Raw genomic sequence first — 26157 nt, 5'->3', positions numbered from 1 at the left:
TAAAATGTAGCTGAAAGTTATATTTATATTCTCTGAAAAAGACTACATTTTTCATTTGGTAACTACTTGGAAAAAAAATTCGCATTTTTTTAAGTCTCGGTGTGGTGTCCCGCCTTAAAGAATTGTCTCGGATTAAGTAGAATGAGGCGCTACGTGTAAGTAGAATACGGACACCGTATCTTTTTCCCTGTACATGTCTGACCTTAACGTCTGACCCAATACGCCTGCATAGAATTTCTTTTCTCTCTGCGTAATACGTGTACACATTGATTCTGTGAGACTCGTTCGCGTATTTTCGTAATAAAAAGTACTACGTAAATTTGATATAACATATTTTAATGTTTATATCGTGGTAATGCGCGGGAACGAGTAGAATTGCGCGCGGTCCGGAGAAAATCCAAAGTGTTTGGAATAGACGAGCGAGTGAAGTGTTTTCGAGGCGTGAAAGACGAGCAATTGAAATGGCGCCAGACTAGGAAATTTTCGGCGAACGTGACCAGATGCATCGAGTGAGGGAGCTTAAGGATTAGAATGAAAAGGAACGAATACGCGCGAGGATACATGGTAGAGAAAAGAGTGTTTTGGAGCAATCATTGGTGGAAAATAGTCGTGTGAAATAAGAATAGTAAAGTCAATGTGATCAGCGTATTTATAATTTCTGTGCTAAAGAGTAATCGATTGTTACCGATCGTTATCGTTAAAAGATTGGTACGTTCGTAATCTGTAATTATTTATCGGTAATTTGTAATTATGAAATGAAAAACTACTTTGAACCTAACTGAATGGAATCAGTGATATACAGAATGACATTGGTGAGGCACAATATCGTAGATGCAAGGTACTTTAGTAATTAACCCGCTCCTCTTGCGATAATATAATATCGTAGAAGCTAATTTATTGGTCGAGTTTGAGGATAATCCTCCGCGATGCGTTTTATACGGCTTTGAGTATTTATTTTGCCAACAATTTCGAGACTACGTTTTTCAGCCCCCGTTGAAAAACTTCTCTTAAGTAACGATGACAAATGTACCGAAGTCGTATAAATTATCCAACGAAACATTCCTAAATGAGAGTTGCACCGAAAATACATTATACTTGCGTATTCGATGATACATTTTGCAATTGGTAATTCATTCAATTATTAATAAATATACTTTTATCGGTATTAACATTTCATTAACTTATTAAATCAATCGTGAAGAAAATTGCGACCATTTCATGATTCATTATTTTGATTAATTTACATTGAATATTCTTGTTATTCTTTGATCATTATTATCGATTACTCGATAATCGTAATTATTATTATTCGTTAGCTCGATTATATTTTGTCTTTCTTCGTGAGCTAAAATTAACACCTGTTCGTGTAGTATTGTATTTTTTTTTCACGAGCGAAGCTCGAGCACCGTTTCTCTACTGTTACGTTTTTTAGTTTGGTAAAATGTAGAATCGCAGTTATACCTTTCCTCGTAAACTAAAATTATCCGTCGTTAACGCGGTGCTTTTAAAAGTTTAAATCGTGATTCCAGAACTATGTATTCCTGTTACAATGGCAAAGAAAAGAAAGGAGATTCGAAATATGGATACAATTACCATATCGATTCAATATCTTTTGGTCGTTGGTAATTGGGAAACTTTCAACGGTAGAATTAGAAAATTGAAATTGAAATGTAACGATTTAAATTTTGTCTTGCATCGATTACCCTATTGCTTCACGAATCGAGTGTCAATCGTTTAAATCGGATTCAGCTTGAAGCAGCTCACGGAACCTAAATAATACCAATAAAAATATATACAACAAGGAATATTTTACGAATTTAATTAAGCGATACGATAAATGTGAAACAAGTGTATTCAAATTTATTTTTCATCAAAGTGGAAAAAGTCCCATTTAAATTTATAATTTTGCACAATCACGTGCCCGATACTTTTGATACATTTTTCTATAAATTATGTTCCAGAGATTGCATATTGTATAAAATAGCTGCTGTACTTTTATTGCGAAAGTAACTATCTCTCTAAATTTCATGTTTACATTTATGATCGGACTTGTGGAGCACAATAGAAACGTTTTAAATTTGGAGAATTCGATAGATGTGATTGTTTGGTCACGTGAGACCTAACAGAGGAGATTCTGGACTCTGAGAATACGATAGACGTAACCTTAGATTCGAGGAACCCAAGAAGGACAACAACGAACTCGTGAAATCCATTAAGGAGAATAGAGAATTCGTAGGACCCAATGAGGTCGATCTTGTATTCGTGGGATTCGAGAAAGACAATTGAGAACTCTTGGGACCTGATAGGAACTACTCTCGGAATATTCAAATTAAAGTGACTCGATAGAAACACTGGAACTCGAGAATACCAACGCAGACGACTCTCGAATATGTGAGACTCGTTAGGAACAGTTCAGTCCCGTCGACACAGTCAGAGACAACCAACAGACACATGTGATCTGATGAGAGACAACCCTTGAACTCGAAGGAACCAATAAGGTCAATGTCGGACTCGTGGGATCCGATAAAGTCAATCGAGGGCTCTTGGAATCTGATAGGGACTACTTCCAACTCATAAGTCTCGATGGAGATCACCCAAACTGCAATAAGAACAACTTTTCAGCACGTGGAACCCGATCGCAACAACCACAACACCGTTAGGACAAATAAGGACAACCGTCGGGCTCGTGACAACTCTCGAACTCAATGGAACCGATAGATAGGTAGATAAAGCTAACTTTCGTGTACATGGGGTTCTAATGGGGATAATTTAGACTCGTGGAACAACACCAGTGATCGTAGAACCTCGTCACACCAGGCATGCAGGACTCGATATTATTCAATCCTAATTCTGTATTTATTTCTACACAAATTTCCATTTTTGTTTACATTTTCACCAATTTACCATTTTACAATTACAATCTCTGTATTTTGTTCCCTGTATCTATCCTATTTCATAACCATGTAAATTCTCTCTCTCTCCGTTCGAACTTCGTTTAACTCTAATTCATTTCGGATGTTCCTGGAGTCTCGTAGATGGTTTGAAGGGTACTTTGTGCCCTCGGAATCGTTGACGTTGGATCTCAGTTGCCCCTATCTGTTCAAACAAATAGGAGGTTGTCGGTATCGGTACACTTAACCCCTGGTGTCGTTGATATCGACACACTCGACCCTCTTTAATAATTGGAGTCGAGGTTTCTTTTCGAGCACGTGGTAAACAAGTTCCAGGTTATTACGAAGTATCGCATTATATGCTCAGAGTCTCTGCTCTTTTTAGTTACTGGAAAAAAATTTTATTCGGTTAGTCCTTTCGGTAACGGAAGATTTCAGATGCTCGACTCGAACGAATGCAGTTTTAATTGCACACGTTGGTCGTGACTATCGAGCACGAATATCGAGAACGATGAAAAGCTTGAAAACTATTATTTGACGAATTTTTATCTCATCGACGGACTTGGACAATTTTAGTAATTTTTTTTGCTCTCGTTCAAAATTTCACCGGTAAATTTTTCGTTCGTATCGTACTTCTGCGTTACGTACCTCCACTTCGATCTTATATTTATCTCAATTTATCGAGAATCCATTCGAGAATCTCTCTCGTTTGAGAATCTATTGTACGATTCGCGATTGTTACCGAAAAGAGACGTCAGAATGGACGATTGTTCATAATCGATCGCATTCTTCGTACGAGAATTAACCAGGTTCGATTCACGAACCGTTGTGGCCTGAGAACTTCAAACTCGTCACGCCGAACTTACAAATCCGACGCGTAGAAATTATTTCGTAACAAGGAATCGTGTGTTCAAAAATACAATGTATACGAAAAAGAAAAGTAATTCGAAAAATTTCTATCCTTTACGTTTACGTGTTGTACACGACCAATGTTTACGATCCGGTTGCAATTTCGGGAGCATTAATCGTTCGTCAACTCTCGAGACAAGGCCGCTTCGAATCTTTCGATTAACGCGTAGCGGTGGCTGAACGGTTAATCTTATCGGTTGTAATCGCGCAAAATTCCACAGTACGGTTAATACGAGGTGTCAGTACTTACGACGTTGCTTCTGCGGCGGGAGGCTTCGCCGCCTCTTGCCGCTTGCAGTTTTTGTCCCTATGATTATCGGTGTTCCCCCCAAAACCCTCTCGGTAATTGTCACTATCTGTGAAACAACTTGAGCAAAGGTTCTTTTACTTCTCGTTATCACTACGGTTGTACTCTCACGTGTATAAACTACTCTTCGATCACTGTGCAGCTCGCTATCGTGCCCGCTCGATCCGGATTTATCACGTCAGATTCGACGACCACGACCCCGTTGCATCGAGAATCCCACGCACGGCTCGCGTACAGCCCGGTGGTCGTTTTGGAAAAATACGTAGTACCACGCGCGATAAATTTTTACAACTAATTACAACCCCGTTCACAGACACGTAGTTTTATTGTCGTACACGGTCATGCTACACCCGACCGAACGAAACCTCGCCCGGTTAAGAAACAACCTTCGCCCTTATTTTTATCGACCCCTCGCCGTCACACTCCCCTGAATTATTTTGCATCGCCGTGCACCGATTATGTAACGCGCGTTGCATCCAGCGCGAGGCTCGCGTACACGACTGATCATCGTCGTGAATATCCCGTGGTGGGCACGCGCGTCCACGCGAAATGATCCCGCGTACTCGGGTGCTGGTGTCCCGTTGAACGAGAGGGGCTCGCGTTTCCTCGGTCGCGAATTATCGACGACAGCGTTCGTTCCCGCGGCACACTGCTAACCTATTTCCCGGCGACTTAATCGATGATTGCACGATCACTGTACGCGCGCCGCCCGTCTCACCGTCGATCGATCGTGAAATTTTCGTTAACGCGTGAACCCCGCGATCCGAACCACGCACAGAACACTTCCGCACGGATCCACGGACCGTGTAACATGCCGGGTGATCTCGTTAAGCGTCCTCCGTTCGAGTCGGGACGAGTCGGGACGAGTCGCGACGAGTCGAGTCGAGTCGAGTCGAGTCGAGTCGAGTCGAGCCGAGTCGAGTCGAGTCGAGTCGAGTCGAGCCCGAGACCTGTCGCGTCGTGAGTCACGCGTACACGTAAACGGTCTCGTAGCGCGACGACCACGCGGCACTCGTTCGCTTACGAGAGAGATCCTCGTTGATCACCACGAACCGTCCTCGTTGCGACGCAACGCGCCGAACGAGTCCACTGGCCGTGCCCGTGACGCCAGCAGCATCTCGTGCCTCCTCAGCCACCGACCGCACGATGAAACGTATCTCGTGTGGAGTTCTCGTTCTCGTTCTCGTTCTCGCTCGACCCGGCGGTGCCGCGGGGTAAGGAGGGTAACGGCGACGACGCCTCTCTCCGTTCCCGGGGAGGCCTCGGTGACGTTCGACCGCGCGAAAACGCGCACCGTTCTGTCACGAAACGAGGGAACGGGCCGGGAAACGGACGAGCGCAGCCAGCATCACGGGATCACGCGCGTGGGAAAGCCACTCGACGAACCACGTCGACGATGCCGACCCCTGGACGATCGAAGCTACCGACCGAGCCGCTACTGCACGTGCGCACGGGACCCGGGGCTTCGCGCCAATTTCTTTCCGTCACAGTGACTCCTCGTACGCGGTGTCCTCCTCGCTGCGCGCGAGATACGGGCATCGTTTCGATCCTACGACCTCCAATTTTACAACTCACGGTGATCCAAAAACGGACGATTACCTCCTTACGGAGGATTTCGTTAACTTTACGGACCCCCTCGACGACGCATCGATACGAATTCCGGAGTTTGGAATTTAAATCGATTTTATTTTGTTTTTTTTTGTTTATGTCGACTTGGAGAAATTGTAACGGGAGTACACAGGGTATCGGAGGATTTAACGGTCAATTGGTAGTGAAAATACGAAACGTTGTATCAATATGGTCGAATAAAGGTTTGGTTGAAATGTTGCAGGGAAAGTTATGATAAACTTGTGTTATGGGACAGGGGATAAACAAGTCGATGTGTTTAGTAGATATTTGAAATGGTTGAGGTCGTCCGATATATGCTAGTCAGAGTTACTGGTAAGGCTTATCCGGCAGATTCTGTCTTAGACGTGACGCTATTACTTGTTTGAACAGTCTCCAATTAATCGATTTAATTATTAATCGAACAGACTGTTCATACGATTAATAACGTCACATCTGTGACAGGGCCTACGATCAGCTTTATCGATGAGCAAACAAAGCTGTATCGTACCAATATTATTATTCATTATCACGAGATGATAAACAACGGTAAAAATTTCTCAATTACCGTTTTGCATTGCAAGGTTCCGATGCACAGTGGAAAGTTGTTCGAAAAGTCATTTCGTTTCTTTTTTACTGAAAACGAAACACAATTTTTTTAGAGTGTGTAAACATTTTATTAAATTCAATATTCTCCATTTTGGAAAACGAGATCACTTTCCGAACAACCCAATAGTTGATATTGTATTTACAGCCACCCTTATCGGTGCAACTAACGATAATACGTTCTCTTTTGCCAAAAAGTTTTCAAATATATGTCCAAAATACATACCAGTGTCGTTTATACTAGCTCAGTTTACGATTAAGAATTACGGGAGCATAAAAATGACTGTAACTTGGGATCTGGGTCAAATAGGGTACAAATTTATATGAACTTCTTTCATTGTTTTCGTGTCCTCGATCCACGACTGAATTGGCTCCAACATGTTACGAAACTCCCTGAACGTTCAAAAGATACAAAAATAATTATGACAGCAATATTTACAGCCCTTATCTATGACATATTAAACGATCGTAATGAAAATGTATCAGCGTTGCTGTTGGATATTAATGAACGAAAAATATAGTACAGATCGTAAGAAAGTAAAACGATCTACACTTTTTCACGATATTTCAGCTTTTGTTTAAAACGTAGGTGTTTTCGTCGTACAGTGGCGGAACCGTATTATTTTTCTGGAAAATAATTTCTGAAATATCGAAAGAAGAGGGAATGTTTCAAATAATAATAAAGTCAGACGGGATATTCTATACTTTACCGACGACCGCCACAGCCATAAAGACGAACGACTTATTTACTCGACTACGAGTTATATTAGTAAGAATGTCTGATACGATAGAGTCGAACGAATAAAGTATTATGAAACTGATAACGAAAATTGTGTAAAAACGAAATTGTTTAAATTGAACCACTTTACTCCAAAAGATGGAAACTACGATGTAAGCACGGTTTCAGTTTCGTAAAATCAATAGTTTCTAGTAAAATCAGATTAGTAAAATCAATTTTCGTTGGAAAATTGAATTTTCTTTAAACGGTGTTGCGTGTACATTTCCCTGAAATTTTATTTAAAAATGATACAATTTTTGCCAAAATATATGAACAGTTTCATAATCAAAGACAATTGCTAAAGGAACAGCTACACACCCTATCATTTTTCAATTACTTTTGTGGTATTAAACTGTTGCAGTTCGTCCATAGTAATATGATATACGCGTAATTGCACGAAAGGCAAGGTGCAGCCAAAGGGCTGTTACTAAACTTAACCTCAACCTCAATGGAATATAGTTAAGAAATTTAATACCTCGACTAAACATTTTGCATATATTCGAACCAAAATTGATACTATGTGGAAATATTAGAAGAAGCGATGATGGATGGAAGATCCGTTGTCGTTTCTAAAAGAAGAATAAATTTGTAGAGCTTGTCCATTAAAGGTAAATGAATTGTAACAAGAGGAAAATTTATAGGTAACAAAAACTTGAAATGTATAACTATGATGAATTGGATTCGATCTTTCGTTCCAGTTGACGAATCTAATCGTGATTTTTATTTTAAAACGTTCTTAGGAAATAATTCTCGAGAAATTATGGAAATCATGACTCGATAATTATGATATAATAACGGTGATTTATCTTCCAAGTTTCAACGAATGTGATGATTCGAATATCGAAAGAAACGAGGTCGCGAATTAAATACGAAAAATACGATTTTAATTCAAGTTCGAAATTAAACAACTAGAAGGAAAATTACTTTAGCGAAATTTAATTATTTAACTGTCGTCTGGTGGTGCATAGATCCTTCTGAACCCAAGCTGATGAGAGCTTGGTTTCACTGCGCGGAACACGATACTTCAGCCGACATTTACGTTGCAACGTTGGAGGGACGATCTTACATCGAAGAAATGCATTTCCTAGAAATATTCAGTGTCACATCTGGGAACACAGTTGCATTCACAGGCGTCGGAATACAGGACACGGGAAGTAAGAGAATGAAAAATTGCAACAGATCGAAAGCATCCTGGGTGGTACATATATATATGCTTGTCTTAGAAACAACAATAAATATAAACGAACATCTGACGACTGTCATGTAAGCACGTGCAGTCACTCGTAAAAGTCTACACACTACCCAGAAATTTGGAATATTTGTTAAACTTGTTTACGAAAAGTTACGGAATACAATTACACAAATATCAAATATACATTATTAAGTTTACAGTCTGCTATTGGATCTTCGTTGCAAACGAAAAATTCCATTACACCGGAGTCCGTGGGACAACGTATTTTACTGGGGATACATGAAATTTGTTACACCGTGGAGAAATTCATTTTATTCTTTTATCGGGCATCAAATTGTGTCGCTATAAAAGTTTGATTCCTGTCATTTTCTCGAGCATCGAGAAACAATTCGAGTTTACTACACCGTTCGTTTGAAATAGTACATACAGCTCAGTCTTTTTATGGATTGAGGTCAGACAAGGAGAATCTTATACTACTTCGAGGGAATTCTCACAGCTTATCGAACGACAGGAAACGAACGTACATTTTGTTCCGTTTGGAAAAACACGAAATTCGATATCCCTGATATTTTCAGTTATTTAATCTTTGTTTCGTTTATCGGTTATTTTTCTAACCGTTGGACCATCCTTAAGCACCGAAACGTTGACATATTGTATACACATACACGCATACATATATATTGAGTTGTTCGTAAAGTGATTTCGTTTTCCAAAACGGAGAATATATAATTTAATAAAATGTTTATACATTCTAAAAAAAATCGTGTTTCATTTTCACAAAAAAATATATATTAGGTTGTTTGGAAAATTTCGTTTCTGTATACATATATAACTCAGTCTACACGTAAATTCAATTCTGTGTAGTTTCCCGTAGAATGTCGTTACGAAGCCAAGCGTTCATTGTTACTGAATATTTTATGATTCAAGGAAGGAAGGATGCTGGAAAACAGGAAGACCTATTTATCATACGACGAAGCTCGACCGATCGAAACTGTCCTTCGATGCTAAAGCCGTGCCGCTTTTGAGCATGCGCGTCGAAGAATATAATATAAGGATTTATATTAAACAACAACGTCGTATCGATTCGTGCTATATATTTTTCCACAATTTTCCTCGCCTAGCCGACGATAATGAATTTTCTTACGTCGGTGGCTGTCGGATGCTAAAGGAAGCAGCCTTTTTATCGCGAGAAAAGAGAAAAAAAGACTTCATTTTTTGCGTCGAGATTGCGCGCGACGAGTGATTGCACTCAGGGCTCGAGAATCGAGCAGCTCTTACGGAATTTTTTCGCACAATTTTCAACTGATTATTACAAAGTACCTTATTAATGCACGAACATTTTCAAGCTTTTACGAGAAATCGTATAAAAAAAAAAAAAAAATCCGTCACCGGACTACACGAAGTAAAGGATCGTTTGTCGATAAACTCAACGAAATTGAAATTAATCCGTGTTAAATACGATCCGGTACATTGAAATTCGTATCGATGCTCGTTTCTGAAAGAAATTGGAAACGATTGTCTCTATTTTAGGAACGATTATTTTCCAACTGGGCGAAATTGAAATTAATCCGTGTTAAATACGATTACGCGGTACATTGAAATTCGTATCGATGCTCGTTTCTGAAAGAAGTTGAAAACGATCGTCTCCGTTTCAGAAGCGATTGTATCTCAAGTTTTTCCATTCGCAACGTTTTGTGTTTCATATTCTCTGTACTTTCATCGCTCTTGCGTAAAGTATTCGTTGACAACGTTGCTTCGGTCTTGAAATATTCTCTCAAATTGTAGTTTCGCTCGTGTATTACTTTGACATCGACTCGACGAAATTTTTCTTTCACCTTTGACCGATACACAATGGTTCTCGATGCGTAACATAAGTTAGGTTTTAATTGCCACGAAACTTTCGAACGCGTGATCTATGAAGATTGATGCGCGCGTGCATTAACTGTACAACTGTAATAACGGTATAAAAGTCTATCAGGTCGGGTGATAAATTACCAACGCGCCGTAAATTGTGATAGATCGCGACACGGAAGTATCAAGATGATCATTTCGGGCGTAAACGATCGGATCGATATCGCGATAATAATCGTGTATACGTTATTGCCAACAACTTGTTGGTTATTACGGATACTTTCGTCGCGGTGAGCAAATATTCAGGAAAATCTCGCTCGTTAGTCCCGTGAATTGTACGAAATCCAGCATCTGCGAATTCTCTCTCCCACCGGTGTCGAAATTATATAAAGTACGCTGTATACCGCTAATGAAAGCTTTGAAAACAGTTATACAAGCATTACCAATTGTATTTGGCTCGTATGAATATCAAGTGTAATTACCTACGTGCAAAGACCCGAATTGTGTACCGCTGGTATTCATCGAATAATCGTTGACAATAAACTTACGTTGACCAGTAAACTAACCGTTCGACTATTGTTCGTTGATCGAGTTTTCGTTATTGGATATAATTTTTCTATCCTCGAATAAACGAAACGATAGTAACGGTGTTTAAACGTCGATTCGAATAAATTGTACGTTTCGTTGTCCGTGGTAGTTCTTCAATCATCTTTTAAAGAAGTAATCGTTATGCCACTTCGCACTTTGGATCCTCGATTACGACGACTAATACTGTTTCACAGCGGTGTTGTATTTTCAATGAAAATTCGAAGCTCCGTTTCGTTCGAAGCGGCATTTACCACCGTTCCCGCGAACGAATAGCATTCTATTGTGCGTATTTGCGCAGAAACTACTTGGTCGCAGGTGGTCACTCGTTTATCTCGATTACCGTTCCAAGAAGACGCGTTTTCAATAGCTTCACCGTGCCATTTGAAACCGACGAACGCGATCACCGAGATATCGCGGAATCGGAAGAAAAATTCACGAACAGGGTTTCAAACTTTGCATTCCCGACTATCGGGGGAAAAATCTTTCGGTGAAGAAACTTCGAAGTTAAAACGAATCGGATCGTGGTTATTAAAAATCAAACTTCAAAGTTAAAACGTATCGGATCGAAACCGTTAAAAAATAGATTCTAAAGTCAAGACGAATCGAGTCAAAGTTTTTGAAAAACAGATTCTAAAGTCAAGACGAATCGAGTCAAAGTTTCTAAAAAACAGATTCTAAAGTCAAGACGAATCGGGTCAAAGTTTCTAAAAAACAGATTCTAAAGTCAAGACGAATCGGGTCAAAGTTTTTAAAAAACAGATTCTAAAGTCAAGAAGAATCGAGTCAAAGTTTTTAAAAAACAGATTCTAAAGTCAAGACAAATCGAGTCAAAGTTTTTAAAAAACAGATTCTAAAGTCAAGACAAATCGAGTCAAAGTTTTTAAAAAACAGATTCTAAAGTCAAGACAAATCGAGTCAAAGTTTTTAAAAAACAGTTTCTAAAGTCAAGACGAATCGGCTCCGTGAGCTATTTTTTAACAAACTTCTGGAAATCCGGCTGCGTAAATTCAAGCGCGAAAACCGCGACGTGTATTTTTTCCACGCTTTGTGCGAGCGTAACGTGCAGTATTTTCATGTGCACATCGCCGGTGCATCCTATTTTCTCACAGCGTTACCTTCCCTTTCGTAAATCATTTTCACGGTAAGTTCATTACCCATCGTGGACAGAGACGAATCGCGTTTGAGGAACGTGGCGAGAGAGTCAAACGAAGCAAATACGTGCTCTCCCGGCGTGCTCGGGAAATTATATGGAGAAATTTTCAAAATGAAAAACTCTAACGAAACTATCGAAGGTGTTTATTTAAATTACTGACGGTGATTAGGACAAGCTTCAACGAAACACGACGAACAATCGAAACGAAACGAGCGAACAGGTATTATTTGCGAAGAATATTTCTTTACGGTTGAAATAATAGTTTCGTTCGTTAAATTATTAAAAAATTGCAACCTAACCATAGAAACAAGGACTGTATATTTAAAAAGATAATTGCCCGAATAGCTTCAACTCTCTCGCGTGAAAAAGGCACGATGATTGTGCAATTTTAATATCCCAGTAAAAATTCATTTTAATTACATTCAACTATATTGCACATTGTAACGTTTAATTTGTGAACTGCACAGTAGACGGGAGAATATAAAAGAGAATTTTAATGAAAATATTATAATACCGTGGAATTTTGTGTAAGCACTGCTAGGCATAGGATTAAGAGAAGTAATTTAAACGTGCTGTTCCTTAGTTTAAGGTAGTGATGTCCTCTCGTGGAGATCCTTGTGCAGCTTTGTCCTCGGCTGTCCACTGTATTGTGTATGTATGAGACGTGCCCACATTATGTGACATCAACCAGCGTTTCTGTATCATGGTAACGGAGACACAGTGAGGGAAGTTCCGGGAGCTTAGTTTGGACAGCACTACGTTACGATGTTAGGGTAAAGAGAATTAGAACCTTAAACTGTCAGGGTGGATATAAATCAGAATATTTGATCAGAGTGTGTGTTAAGTTAGGTGGAAGTAATTGGAAATATATTTTCTGAAACTGTTAAGATTTATGGAGTATAATGGCTACGGTATTGTTATACTTCTTTGGCAATGAAAGATGACGACATGGAACAGAGAGATGGTAAAGGAAGGAGGAGACTCGTTAGAGATCTCGACACACTAGAGACACCTATTTATTTAACAGAGCTAGACACTTTTGAAACAACGTTATTTGAAATTCTATTTCAGATAACTACCATACTCGGAGGGAAATATTTAAAAACAATGGAATTAACATTTATAACATTTTATAAGATAAATATATTATAGCTTTACATTGACAGAAAACATCTATAATACTGACGATTCAGTTCACAATATGATTACAGTATCAATGATCATGTTCAGCTACACGCATTTCATTAATATTGCTTTACTGTTGCTTAAAGTTACACGTGGCAACAATTACAATTTACCTAGAGCTAAGACAGAATTTATTTTAAGATTCAATTATACAATAATCACGAACGTAAAGTTACTCCTTAGGCTACGGTATTTATTGTTACAAATTGTATTAGATCGTTGCATTTTTCGTAAACCATCCTGTAGACATAGAAAAATTATGTCTTCGTTTGGTCGTCGTGAAATATGAAAAATTTGTGCCGAAAATTTCTATATTTATAAATTAACGGCGGAGAGGAACTGCCGTGCACAGTGGATGGATCTTCTTAAATTCTAAGAAGAGCAACGTTACGATTGTTCTTATAAGATTTCTTTGTACTTTCTTTGAAGTAAGTTTATAGCTGAGCAGTGTTTCGAGAAGAAAATATGAAACGTTTATACGTTGAATTAAAAAATAGAAAAAAATACGAAACGTTTGTACGTTGAATTAAAAAATAGAAAAGAGTATAAATATAATAGTTCGGATCGATTATAAATTTCTGTAAAAGCAATACACCGATCTCCGATAATGGTGAAAATAAGTAATAAATAAGTGAAATCATGAGGATTTTTGAAAATGAAAGTCTAATGAAAAATACTTTCACACTTTACGTTAGTGTTTCCTGTTTTCTAAGAGCAAGAAACATTTTCAATCGTGTTTAAAGTACAAGGAAATTGGATACGGACAACTGCAACGCTTTCCTTAAAAATAATATAAAATTATCGTAGACAACAATATATTAAATTGTAAAAATTGAGGTACGAGTTATGTATAAATAGGTTCGCTTAATAATTTTTATGCGTTTAAGAACGATCGTTTCGGACATTTTCTTTAGATAGCCTGGTAAAATTTTATAAACTTTTGTCAATATTGAATCGAGTCCAAAGACAACGATAAGACTAATATTCCGTTAATAAATCTAACGATTTCAAACGAATTACAAATCATTTCAAGCGGATGAGTTTCAGTCTTAATTTTCCAACAATTTTTAACAATGTTCCAACATAAAATAATGCATTATCGTAACCATAGAATAATTTACCCTTATTGAAAATTCTCTTTGCAGGGAATTGAATTCCGAAATCACTTTAGAATAAAAGATACTATTTTACAGTGCAATATCATTAACTTGAAACCTATTAAGTATGTGCAATATTTATGAAAGAATCTATCAGTGTCTATTTACACGTTCACCAAAGTATATTATTACTTCGTTTCGATAAAAGTACTTAAAAAAAAATCAAGATGCAAGTTTTGAATACGGTTTGACAATTTTCGTTTAAAAACTTGTCGCTGTAAGAAATTTCACGATTTAAAAAACTTCAGAAAAGTGTTTGCGAGTTCCTTGCATCTTTATTTTTCATCAAGTAAAGTACATTCTCGCAATTACATCACAGTATACTGTACAAAGAGTACATCCGTAAACAAACGTAGGTAAAATTCTATTCTCAGCGTAATATTCCCCGTTTGCTATTTCCCTCAGGCATTGCGTGCAGCGTATTTTAAATTAATCCGCTTAAAAATTACCACTTACACATATTATGTTTTAATTTTCACTGTATGAGTACGCGGTTAAAATTAATAAAGAAACAAAAAAAGTATTATTAGTATTTTTACACTTTTCTTTTAAAATTGTTTTTAATCCTTCGGGGAGTGACTTGAAATATTTCCGTTTATTGTTCTCTCCTATATTTTAGCATTAAAAATTTTAATAGTAGTTTTAAAGAGACAATGTACTAGAATCGTCAAAGAAACAACAAAGATCGTGTAAGTATATAAACAGTGTGTTAATAATAATTTTTATAGAATAATCCGTTTAAATAGAGTTAGTCGTTGAAAAAGTAATTTCCCAAAGGATTAAGATTTCCATCTTAACCGAGCTTTTAACTCCATCTTACAATTGGTCATAATCGTACTTAATTATTAGGGTTCGTGTCCCTTTTTTAATTCGGGTTTACTATCTATTTATACCGGGAACGAAATTCTCTGTGTGGGATATTGGCGTATTGATCTACAAAGTTATATTAAAATGAATATTCATAATAATTTCAGTAGTTTCGACTTATGATACCAACGAATCGGAGAATACGATTATTATATACGAGTACAGAATTATTAAAATAAACACATGTACTATTGAAATGACCGATCGTCCAATAAATTAAAATCCTTTTTTAAATTGCTGGACAATTTTTTTTAATAATTTGCACGTAATGCCAACATTTTTTTTTTTTCAGCTACTACGATTTTAAAATCCTTATAATTATACCACGAGTATTGATCTTCTCGTTAAAATAAAATTCAGTATTACGATACATCAAAATTGAAACAGCAACAGTACAATTTCTAGGACCGATGTCCTCTCTTTTGCTAAGTACTATTGCTTTTGTAATTACAATTTCATCAATGGTAAAACTCGGTACGACTAAAAGTTTAACGATCACTCAAGTTTATTCGTCTTCAAGCGCAATTTAATTTTCGTGCAGATGACTCGTTGCTTTCAAGTAATTCTTAGGAGGAACAAATCGTTGTCGAAATTCACTTTGAATTCGGATCCTCTGGTCTTCAATTAGATATATTGAAGATAAAGTTTCCAAGTTTCTAACATTGTGTGAGAAGTATTTGAAGACAAAGGGTGATGTTACTCGCAATCTGCAGACAAAACTTCAATCCGAATACTCGCCAACCGTTCTCTACTAAATTGATATCAGGACACGAAGTGCGATATTCGTGTTTGACAATCGCTACCACGCATACACGAACATTCCAGTTCTCGCGTTCATTACTGAAATAACCAGCCTTGGATGTTCATTTCAGTTGCACCAACACCATGAAGTAAGTAACCATGGCTCCCAGTACCTATAAAGTTCAATATTGTCCAGTTAGCACTCCGAACGATTGGAATTTCATTAGGATTTATTAACGACGTAATTTCAATTCGATTATTTTTCGTCAAGAAAATGAAACGCATGACTTTACCGATGCGAACAGATCCAATGATACGGTGAAGAACTTCGCTCCCGAAATCGACATCGCCTTTTGACATTGTTGGCAGACGATCTGGACGAACGTTTTGGCTTCTTCTGAACCATCGTACCAGTGACACGAGTAAGCGGCTTCCATCACTGACGAGCTCTGTGTACAATACAAATGGAAAGTTAATTTCTTCTAACGTAGGACTATAAAATAATACACAAATAGTACACGATAGAAACGATCTTGGACTCGCAGGATTCAACGAGAACAACCTGGACAATCTTGTTCCAATGAGGTTCGATAAGGACGATTTTTAAATTTTAATACTCCGAATTTTGAACTCGTGGATCTGGATCGAAAAAATTTTGGAGTGGTTGAACCCGATAGAAGGAAATTTTGATTCGTTAAATCTGAGGAACCTTTATGCGCGAGATACGATCAGGATAAACTCGGATTTATGGAGTTCGGTAGGTATGTCACTGGCCATGTGGGATGTAATTGGGTCAACCTCGGATTCATTTTATTCCACTGGAACGACTGGATACTCATTGGTTCTCTCAAGAGTGACTTTAAAGTCGTGAGTCTTGATTGAGTCTATCCTCGCATGAATCAATACTAACAATTCCAATTTTCTGCAATCTTCTTTCGATTAGATAGCGAAGATTGTACGTACCTCTTCAATCAGACGGTTTCCAAATATGCAAAGCATGAAAACTTGTCCTAGAGAGTAGAGCAGGTAACCTATTACCGACGCTGCATACGTGTCAACTGCATGAACCTGTGAATTGAATTAAAGATTTATTTATCGCACTATAGGGAATGAAGATCGACTTGTTTGAAAGGTACGAGACTATTCTTGGTCTTTGTTTCGATGTAGAATATAATTAAGTACGTATAAATAATTGCCAAGGAAGAAGAAAGAGACAAGTAAATTATTAATCAGTTATAGATCATTATAGTGGAAAATACGATAATGCATCATCTTACTTTTGTTGCTTGATAAGCGAGTAACGTTAACGTAATAGTAGTGGTCAACATGTGTAGCAGTAAAGCTACACCATAAGCATCTCCGATCGCGGTGACCAATCTAAAATAGAATAATAAAAAACAGGAAATTATAATACCTATTATTAATAATAATTTATTATTAATCATTATTTTAGTTATCGTAAAAATAATAGATCAGTTTCTTCGAAAAATAATCGACGATTCACTTTTTACTCTCTTCTAACTTTCTAAACTGGAGAGTTTCTTGAACTCCGTACATTTCATTCGAGACAGCTTTTTCTACTTTTCTGTTTATTCAACATTGTTGAAATATTTCGTTACTATTTCGCTCTTCTTTTAATATCGTCCTAAATCTCGCCATCTTCTCAACAACTCCACCTTTTTAATATCCTCATCGCTTCCTTGGTGTTTCTATTTCTGTAATATCGCTGTTTCGCTCCAATGTTCATTTCCTCGATACTTTCAACTCCATTTTATACCATTTCTAATACTTCTGCTCCTTTAATACTTTTATCCTCCTTAATAATTTCATCTTCTTCGGATATCCCGGTTTCTTTAACATCCCTATCTTTTCCCTAGCTTTACTTATTTTAAGTATGTCCATATTTTCCAATGTCTACTTCCCTTTAACGCCCTCAGTTTCTTAATTTCTTAGGTACGTCGCTTTTTAATATCTCTTTAACATCTTAAATCTATGACTCTCTAACACTGAAATTTTCGTTAACACATGCATTCTTCGCATATGTTCTCAGTTCGTTAATATTTTTCATCTCTTTCGCGCACGTATGGACCTCTAATATTTTTCTTAATATCCTAGCATATTCCCAATATCTCTGTACTGCAATTTTACTCGATGAAATATCGAAGTAACTTTATTAATGGCGGAAGTTCCATAAGCGAGAGGTTCCACTATCTATTGTACATTATCTTCGTTATCTTGGACACTTATAGCGAAGCATTCGAAACGATTTTATGATTTTCACTAATAATGTGTATCATTGTTGTTACTATTATTCATCAGATTTCAAAATTAAGAAAAAATTATTACGCTTAACTAAGAAAGAAGAATTCATACTGCATTAATTTTATTATTTCTTCGTTACTTAAACTAAGAAAACTATCAAATTTCAAGTTGATAAAGAAAGTGTAACATTCAACTATTAGAGAAGAATTCTGCTACTAAACTATCGAAGAACAAATTAGTATACCCTAACGTCTTCATGTTCCCTATCAATTAGAAATCGTATTAACCCTCATCACTCCAAGTGAGCCTGTCAGGCACCAGCGATATCAAACCTTCTACTCCAAGTGTGCCTGTCAGGCACCAGAGATATCAAACATTAAACGTTCTACTCCAAATGTACTTGTTAAGCATTCCATCGACTAGCTTAATCTTTATCATTTCCGATAGTGCGATAAAAAAACAGTTTTCTACTATAACACCCGCGAACGTAAACCCAGAATGCGTACCAATAAATATTTTAAGACATCCTAAACTTCGAACTAGGGACTCTATTAAACCTCAAATTGAAAAAGGAACAGTATTCAATTGTAATGAAAAAAATAGTGCCTTCTTATACCTTAGTTTCTGTCTCAAAGGTTCTAAACCTCGAACTAGAGACTCTACTAAACCTCAAATTGAAAAAAGAAACAATATCCAGCTGTAATGAAAGAAACATTGCCTTATATTTTTGTTTCTGTCTCAGAGGCCCTAAACCTCGAACTAGAGACTCCACTAAACTTCAAATTGAAAAATAAAACAGTATCCAACCGTAATGAAAGAAACGTTGCCTTCTCATATCTTCGTTTCTGTCTCAGAGGTCCCAAACCTCGAACTAAGGTCTCTACTGAACCTCAAATTGAAAAAAAAGCAGTGTCTATCTGTAATGGTTTGTAAAACGTTGCCTTTTTGTGTCTTCGTTTCACGCTGCCTAAATCAGAGATTTGAAACTTCGAACCAGACAACAGGAAGCTGACGACAAGGGTTGGTGGCCAATGGGCAACAGGTTTTCGCCAATTTTTTCGTCTCGAGAGTCCCTTGGCCAGGAATTCGCACGGAGGTCGAAGGGCAAATGACGAACGTGGTCCGCGCGGCGTGCATCGTTCGCATCGCGAAAGAAAACGTGTACATACACGTGTTAGACACGTATACCGGGGTACACGTGAACGTGAAAACATCGTGCAACCCCTGAATTGTCCAATAAACTGTCCCGTCCGCACGGTACGTCCCCAGTTGCGGTCAATATCGCGCTCTCTTAGAATAAATACTTCACCACCGTGGGAATACACGCATCCTCTGTTCCGTCGCCGCCGTGGAACCTATAGGAAACGCCATACGGTTTCTCTCTCTTCTTTCAAACTTACTTTATGCCTCGCGCGACACGACTCGTGTGTTTCCTCGTTTCGAAAGATTTCTCGTCTTTTAAACCTAACTTCCACCATGGATCGGTCTCCATCGGACGATTTTCTTTGCGACGATCATCTCTTACCAATTTTGATCTTTGTTTCACAGATGTTACTTCAAGCTCCTCGGGCCAGATTCGTTTTGTTTAAGGGGACAGGCGTAACAAATGAGAATTTTTATTGAACAGTAACACTTACATCTATCACTTACTGTTAGGTTGTTCGATAAGTTTTGTCGTTTTTTTCATTGTGAAAAGATACTACACTTGAACTTTGGACGATTGTGAATATACGAACGAGTCGATGGTTTATACGAAACTTCATACATGTTCATCGAACAGAGTATCATCTTTAGAAAAATAAAGCAACCTATTGTATTGGGTTGTTCGGAAAGTGATTTCGTTTTTTTTTTTTGGTAAAATGAAACACAATTTTTCTAGAGCGTATAAACGTTTTATTAAATTATATATTCTTCATTTTGGGAAATGAAATCACTTTACGAACAATCTAAGAATAACGAGACGAAGTTCACTCGTCGACGATTGAAAGTAATCTGACTTTCGCTCTATTTTCGATTATTGCGATCGTCTTCTCGGACAGTGGTCACTTACCTTGGCCAGGTGTCGTCTCACCGGTAACAATGAACAGTGTAAACAAAAGTGCACTACACGTTTAAAAATAAAAGAAATTCTTTCGACGGAACTATCTTGCGAAAAATCATTTTTAGAAACTATCGTAACACGTTACATAAGCTGACTTTCCATTTTCGATTAAAGGGGATCACCGCGATCGGTGAAAGCGACTAAACGTTAATTTTGTAAAAATAATAATTTAACACTCAATGGACTGATTATTCTTCACCGATCTGTACACCGTGTTATTTTCAATCGAAAGTAACAAAGTATTTGTTTCGAAAATATCCGTATATCTTTAATGAAGTTTTCAAGATAATATTAGAAAGGTGATTACAATTTTAGAAGGTAATTTCATCCCATAATTCTTAGTTGCAGCAACAAAGAAAGAATACGTATCTTTTACTTTTAATTGCACTGGAAATGTGCAAAATCTTAACAAAATTTCGGAAATTTCTTTACGCGTGAGTGAAATTGTTCAGGTATTGCAAATTCGACACGATTGATGCTAAAATTTCAAGTCAATTAAAGTCACGTTACAGGAAAAGAATATTTTCCAAATATCATCGATAAAAGTATACATTTTCCGAATATTCCTCGATACGAAGTTACTATTGACTTTTGACCGATTAAAATTTCGTGTACGTACATATCCGTGAATTATATTTAATATCGCTTAAAGTAGACATTGAAGAAAAGTCACATGATCGTTTCGAACAGCCAATTGAAGAATTTGTGTGAAATTTTCAGCAATGAACAGCAAAGGGAAATTGTGTATCATTTATCAAAGTATTCTCCACGTATTTCTAAAGTTTCGTAGTTACTTAAATTTCCAAGTTTACGATCTTCCCTCGTTAGCGTGGAGAATCTGTCGAACGTACTTGTGAATTTGTTAAAACTACTTTTGGATCGCTCTGTATAATGGAGGTTTAACGAACAATTTTGGGAAGTATATACTGACATCGTTGGAAAGTGTACGATGTAACGAAGTTCCGCGAATTTACGTGTGCACCTGGCAGGGATTATTATCCTAATGGAAGTCTCTCATTGTTAGGTTCGCGAAGGCGCAAGGTCCTCTCATTGTCGTCGTAGATTACGTTTCTGTGTAGAAGCGAACTCCAGATGAGAATCGAAATGGGAAACTGGGTTATACCGTAGTCAAGGCACTCGACACGGTGACGAACTTTGAAATTGCGACGCGCTGTAATTTAACCTCGCTGAATTCGAAAAAATTTTATTTTCAGCCACGTAATACGAAACGTTATTTCGGTAATTGAATTGATAGAATCGGTCGGAAAACTTCCGACGACGAAATAAATAGTTTCTTCGGAGCAATGAGGTCTTTTACAAACGAAGAAAATTCGTTTGGAGTTTATCGTACACGATCGACTATCTTTTGTTAAGAATTAATTTATATTTATGGTCGTCGTAATACGGTGATCGAATTATGAAACGATTATGAATGTAATTGAATTAGAAATTTTGAATTTACCGATAAAGGAATTTTATCGAGATTGTTTTTAAAGCGTCTTTACGAAAATTCCAATTAATCGAAGAATCTTACGAGTAGCTATACCTACACAATATTAATTATATCGTAGAACAAAATTTAGTTTCAAGAGAGACGTTCCATGACGTGAGTAACTCCAGGAGTTTGTTAAAAATTAATTTACTACAAAATAAGAAGAAATTTATTAATTTTGCTTGATCTTAAAATATATTAGCATTGCAAGCTGAAGAAACGAATCGAATTACTTGAAAGAAACCTACGAAAATAATTCTTTACAATTATACAATGAAATCTAATAAACTACGTTTATCTTTGTCAAGTGCATAAATGTTTAAGCTTTGTACAGAGAAACTTGCACGCGTACCTACAACTGAAATTTTCATAAAACAATCCGTTCCTGGTTCGCTAAGGGACGGTCTCAAACTTACGATCGATAGCGTTGTACATCGTCGTGCGAAAAGAAAAATGTAGAAAATACTTCAATCAAAATCTGTTGCAGGATGTAGGAACGTGACAACTTACAAGCTGTAGCCGTGTGTTAATTATTAAATTTAAATTGTAAGAAAATAAAGGAAAAGAATTTTTTAGAAATAACGATTTGATTAAACTTCTCTCGACCAACTTCCCTATTCAAGAAAACATTTTATGGCCATTTTTCTAAGCAAAACGTTTCTTGCCTGCTCCATAATATCGATTTTATATAACAAAGTAGAATCGGTAAAGTTCGTTAAAATGAAAACTCACACCGATAAAAGAAACACGGAATACAAATGGAAACAACAAATAATCAAGATAACAGACGACGATCATTGACTGACAAAACAATTCAACTAAGAGCATTTCATTGATTCACACACAGAGAATTATTATTTTCGAAATTATTCCATGCAACTGTATTTCGTAAATTGAATCTTTCAACCTTTAACCACGATTTTTGTTCCATTTCCGTGAAGAAGTAACAAACACACGAAAACATTTCGAGTCTGATAATTTTCACGTTTGTGTGGCATATGGTGAGTTAATTGAGACACTCACCTGACAATGTGTTTGTGCCTCTCCACCCAATACTTGATGGCGCTTCTCACCAGCATTTCTTGTTTCTTCGTCAAACCGTTTGGCCCTACGCCTCCGTTAAACGTCATTCCAGCGGTGGGGCGGAACGTAGTTGTAAAATCTTGCCTATTGCTGTATATACCTCGAAGATCCATGTCCAACATATTTTCACCTTGCGATGGTGTGGGTGGTGGTGGTGGTTCGTGATCCCTGACGTGATCGGCGCTTCCAGCCTGAGAAGTACGAACACCGTGGATTGATGAAACAATCGAGACGTAACATTTTTCACTTCAGAATTTTCTTACTTTTCATATATACAGGTTTCTTCCTACGTGGCAACGATCGAGAACATAAAATTCCACTTTCTCGTTTCGGACAATGATTAATAGAAATATTAATTAGAATTAAGAATTATAATTTCTGAAACGATTCTTAGAAATCTCTAAATTCTTAAACGATTGAAAATGTTGAAAATGACAGAGACTATGGGAGAATGATTGTAAAATTATTTCTTGCTTCGTTTTAGATATCATTTTAACGATTATCATCTGTGATATAATACGGTACAATTGAGATTTATCTGGGAATTTATGCGCGACCCAAGCGTAACTTCGAAGTCGATTAATAATAATTCAAAATTTACGGTCAGGTATAGACTTCTCTGGGAACTTATTAATCTATGTACGTGATGTGCACGTACTTAAGTTTGTTCGAATAGCTCGTAAAGTAAAATAATTGGAAACTAATGTACGGTTACACAGGTTGTCCCTTAATGTGCATGATTTAATTCAAGAATTAATTCAGCACTTGAATTTTAAGTTGTAACAAGTTTTGTCTCGTGACCAACTGTGATTATGCACCTTTGCAAAAAGTGTTCGGAACGATTACCTAAAATCTCAATGCAATCCTGTAAAAGTCTTACCATTGAGTTTCTTATTCTTTCGAGATGTTCAATTGTTACTCAGACTTGCCGAGAACATCGTTCAATTCTCACAGGGAATATTTCAATACAATTTTTACGGACGATGAATTTCAGACGACGTAACAAACAAACATCCAATGAATTCGAATCTAGCTCAGTTCGACGAGAGTTACTGCAACGCAAAGCTTGTCGCGACTCGCAAACAAGATCGAATGTGTCTGTATAAATTTATTTTATCGTATATTGTACTAAATTCGTCGATAAACTAGGTCACACCTATTAATGGGTCACACCCTGTATAATTATCATACATCGATGTCACGTATACGCTACGCCTAGTCCCACGAACGAATTATGACTCTACATCTCGACCCTTTATTTATTGAACGATACAAATGGTTTAAAACGATCAAAAAAAAAAAAAAAAATGTATCTAAACGGTTGTTAAGCTTCGATGACTGACGTATCAGTACAAAGAGATATTATTCACATTTTTCCACATAGATTCTTTCTTTCAAAGCACTACGATAAATGTGTGAAGTAACTCACCTTAAACAGTTCACCACTGTGCGGCACAACTGTGTCCAGTGTCGCGCTGAACTCCATCAGAGGTTTCATGATGTTCTTCAGATGTTGGATTTGCTCGCAGGCGAACAGTAACCACGAACAGAAAAGCACGTCAAGGAGATTCGCGTCCGCCATGGCGAACAACAGCCAGTAAAATTGGAACACGAGCGCCAAAATATGGGCCATTCCGTGGCTTGGGTCGAACGGGTACCAAGAACGCATCAGTAACCTGGGTATCTGGTGGAATGAGAAGAGAACGCGTTCGTTTGTTGAAAACGATTACTTTTCTTCAAACAAACCAACACTATTCATAGCGATCGAACCAACAGAAAAACAAACAGAAGTGTTGGACAGTGTTTACGAGAGAGTTCCGGTAAACAAGTGTCAGGAAATGTCTAGTTGGTAATTTTAACGATTAATAGTAGACTACAATTTTGTTCTACCATCGATGTAACTTAACTAAAATGTACTTAACTAAAATTTATTTAAATCGAGACCATTCCGTGAAAGAGATTACTTATAAACATCTTCCATATTACCTCGACAAATGATGTTTCATTGGTGACAGGATCAACGACCTTCTTCACGGAGTCACCGATGAACGTGATGGTGGTCCATGAGATCGCAGACAGGATCGTGGTCCCCATAACGGCCAGTAACAATATTCTCATCTTCTTCACGGCTATTTGGTGATACCGTGCGTTACTCTCGGCAAACAGCGGATGGCTGTTAGGGTTGTTCCATATCCCGAAAGTTCTGTAAAACAATTTGCTCCTGACCGCGAAGTAAATCAACTTGACCACACTGTGCGTGAAGAACAGCATTGTGATCGTGTTCGCTGTCAGATCGTCCACGTCGTCGCTCTCCAGCATAAGATTTATACCGCAGAATCCGAACTGCATCAGGAGCAGGATCAAGTGTATCTGGGGACCAATTAATTTCGTTCTGAAGCTTATCGAGGTGTTTGAAGTTTTTCAACGAATCGACGTATCTTTCGAGGTATTGTTAAAAGAGGAAGAATCGTTAAAAGAGTTCGTGGGACCATGAGAATTGGAAGCTCTAAGTTTGGTGAACGTGATATATCGATCACGTGGTAGACTCAATTCCGAAGCTATAGCAAAGAGAAGAAGAAGGGAGGTTACACTTGACTTCGTTCGTCGAATGAAAGTTTAACAATTCTTGTCAGAAACAGTGACTTTTTATCGTATACTTATTATACCGTGTTGTTGCACATTTGTTTCAATTATTGATAATATTCTCTTTCGTTGCTTCACATCTGCACGTTTGTGAACATTATTTCAAGCATTAGATTTATTGGATTGTTTGGTAAGTGATTTCGTTTTCCAAAATGGGGAATATATAATTGAATAAAATGTTTATACGCTCTAGAAAAATCGTGTTTCATTTTTATCAAAAAAAAAAACAAAGGAAATGACTTGAGAAACAACCTAATATATTTCGACGATGTTACTTACGATGGCGAAGATCTTGTGCACGAATTTCGTGGAATTGTCATCGTAATAATTGAATAAGAAATGTCCACTGCCTTTCATCAGCCTTATGTTGGGCATCAAGTCCGCGACTAGGCCCTGTTGCTTGAATTTCATCATCTGGGACAAACATTTTGAACGATTTGTTATTTAATTTCTATAAAGTTTCTCCCTATCTCGAGGTTCGCTTATTCAGTTCTGTGGTCTGAGATTAATAGTAAGGTTAAAGTATTGTATAATTTCCTCGAGATAAAATTGAACCATAAATTAAATTTAATTTTTCTTTTCCATCGATAAAAATTGTTCGCAATTGCTACTATTGCAAAATAATCGTAACAGGTGTCATTAATGCTGTTACGTAGAGCAATAAATATTCGATGGCAGCTTGGAAGCTTAATTTCTTTTCTGTATATGTTATTTAAGAATTATACGACTCTCGTAAGCTTCCATTA

General features: G+C 37.3%; 2 protein-coding genes across 12 annotated transcripts in view; one reads left to right on the top strand and one right to left on the bottom strand.

Moving 5' to 3' along the window:
* LOC143154006 (uncharacterized) overlaps nt 1-26157 on the top strand; it is an 82057-nt gene that overhangs the window by 41630 nt on the left and 14270 nt on the right. The window lies entirely within an intron of this gene.
* On the bottom strand, nt 15953-25825 carry Orco (odorant receptor co-receptor). Of its 11 annotated transcripts, none has more exons than XM_076326007.1 (9): nt 25691-25825; nt 24755-25138; nt 24175-24452; nt 23478-23494; nt 22709-22898; nt 17108-17207; nt 16794-16898; nt 16124-16279; nt 15953-16003 (listed from the first exon to the last, which is right to left on the bottom strand). In XM_076326007.1, exons 1-9 carry the CDS (start codon nt 25823-25825, stop codon nt 15953-15955), a joined length of 1416 nt encoding a protein of 471 aa, XP_076182122.1. The 11 variants fall into 11 exon arrangements, with proteins under 11 accessions (XP_076182122.1, XP_076182125.1, XP_076182120.1 ...); XM_076326010.1 differs by having other exon boundaries at nt 23484-23494; XM_076326005.1 differs by lacking the exon at nt 23478-23494 and adding an exon at nt 23384-23403.

Source organism: Ptiloglossa arizonensis, chromosome 13 (genome assembly GCF_051014685.1).
Source record: "Ptiloglossa arizonensis isolate GNS036 chromosome 13, iyPtiAriz1_principal, whole genome shotgun sequence".
NCBI lineage: Eukaryota > Metazoa > Arthropoda > Insecta > Hymenoptera > Colletidae > Ptiloglossa > Ptiloglossa arizonensis.
The sequence above is the reverse complement of the archived record's forward strand: the minus strand, read 5'-3'. Positions and strand labels throughout refer to the sequence as shown.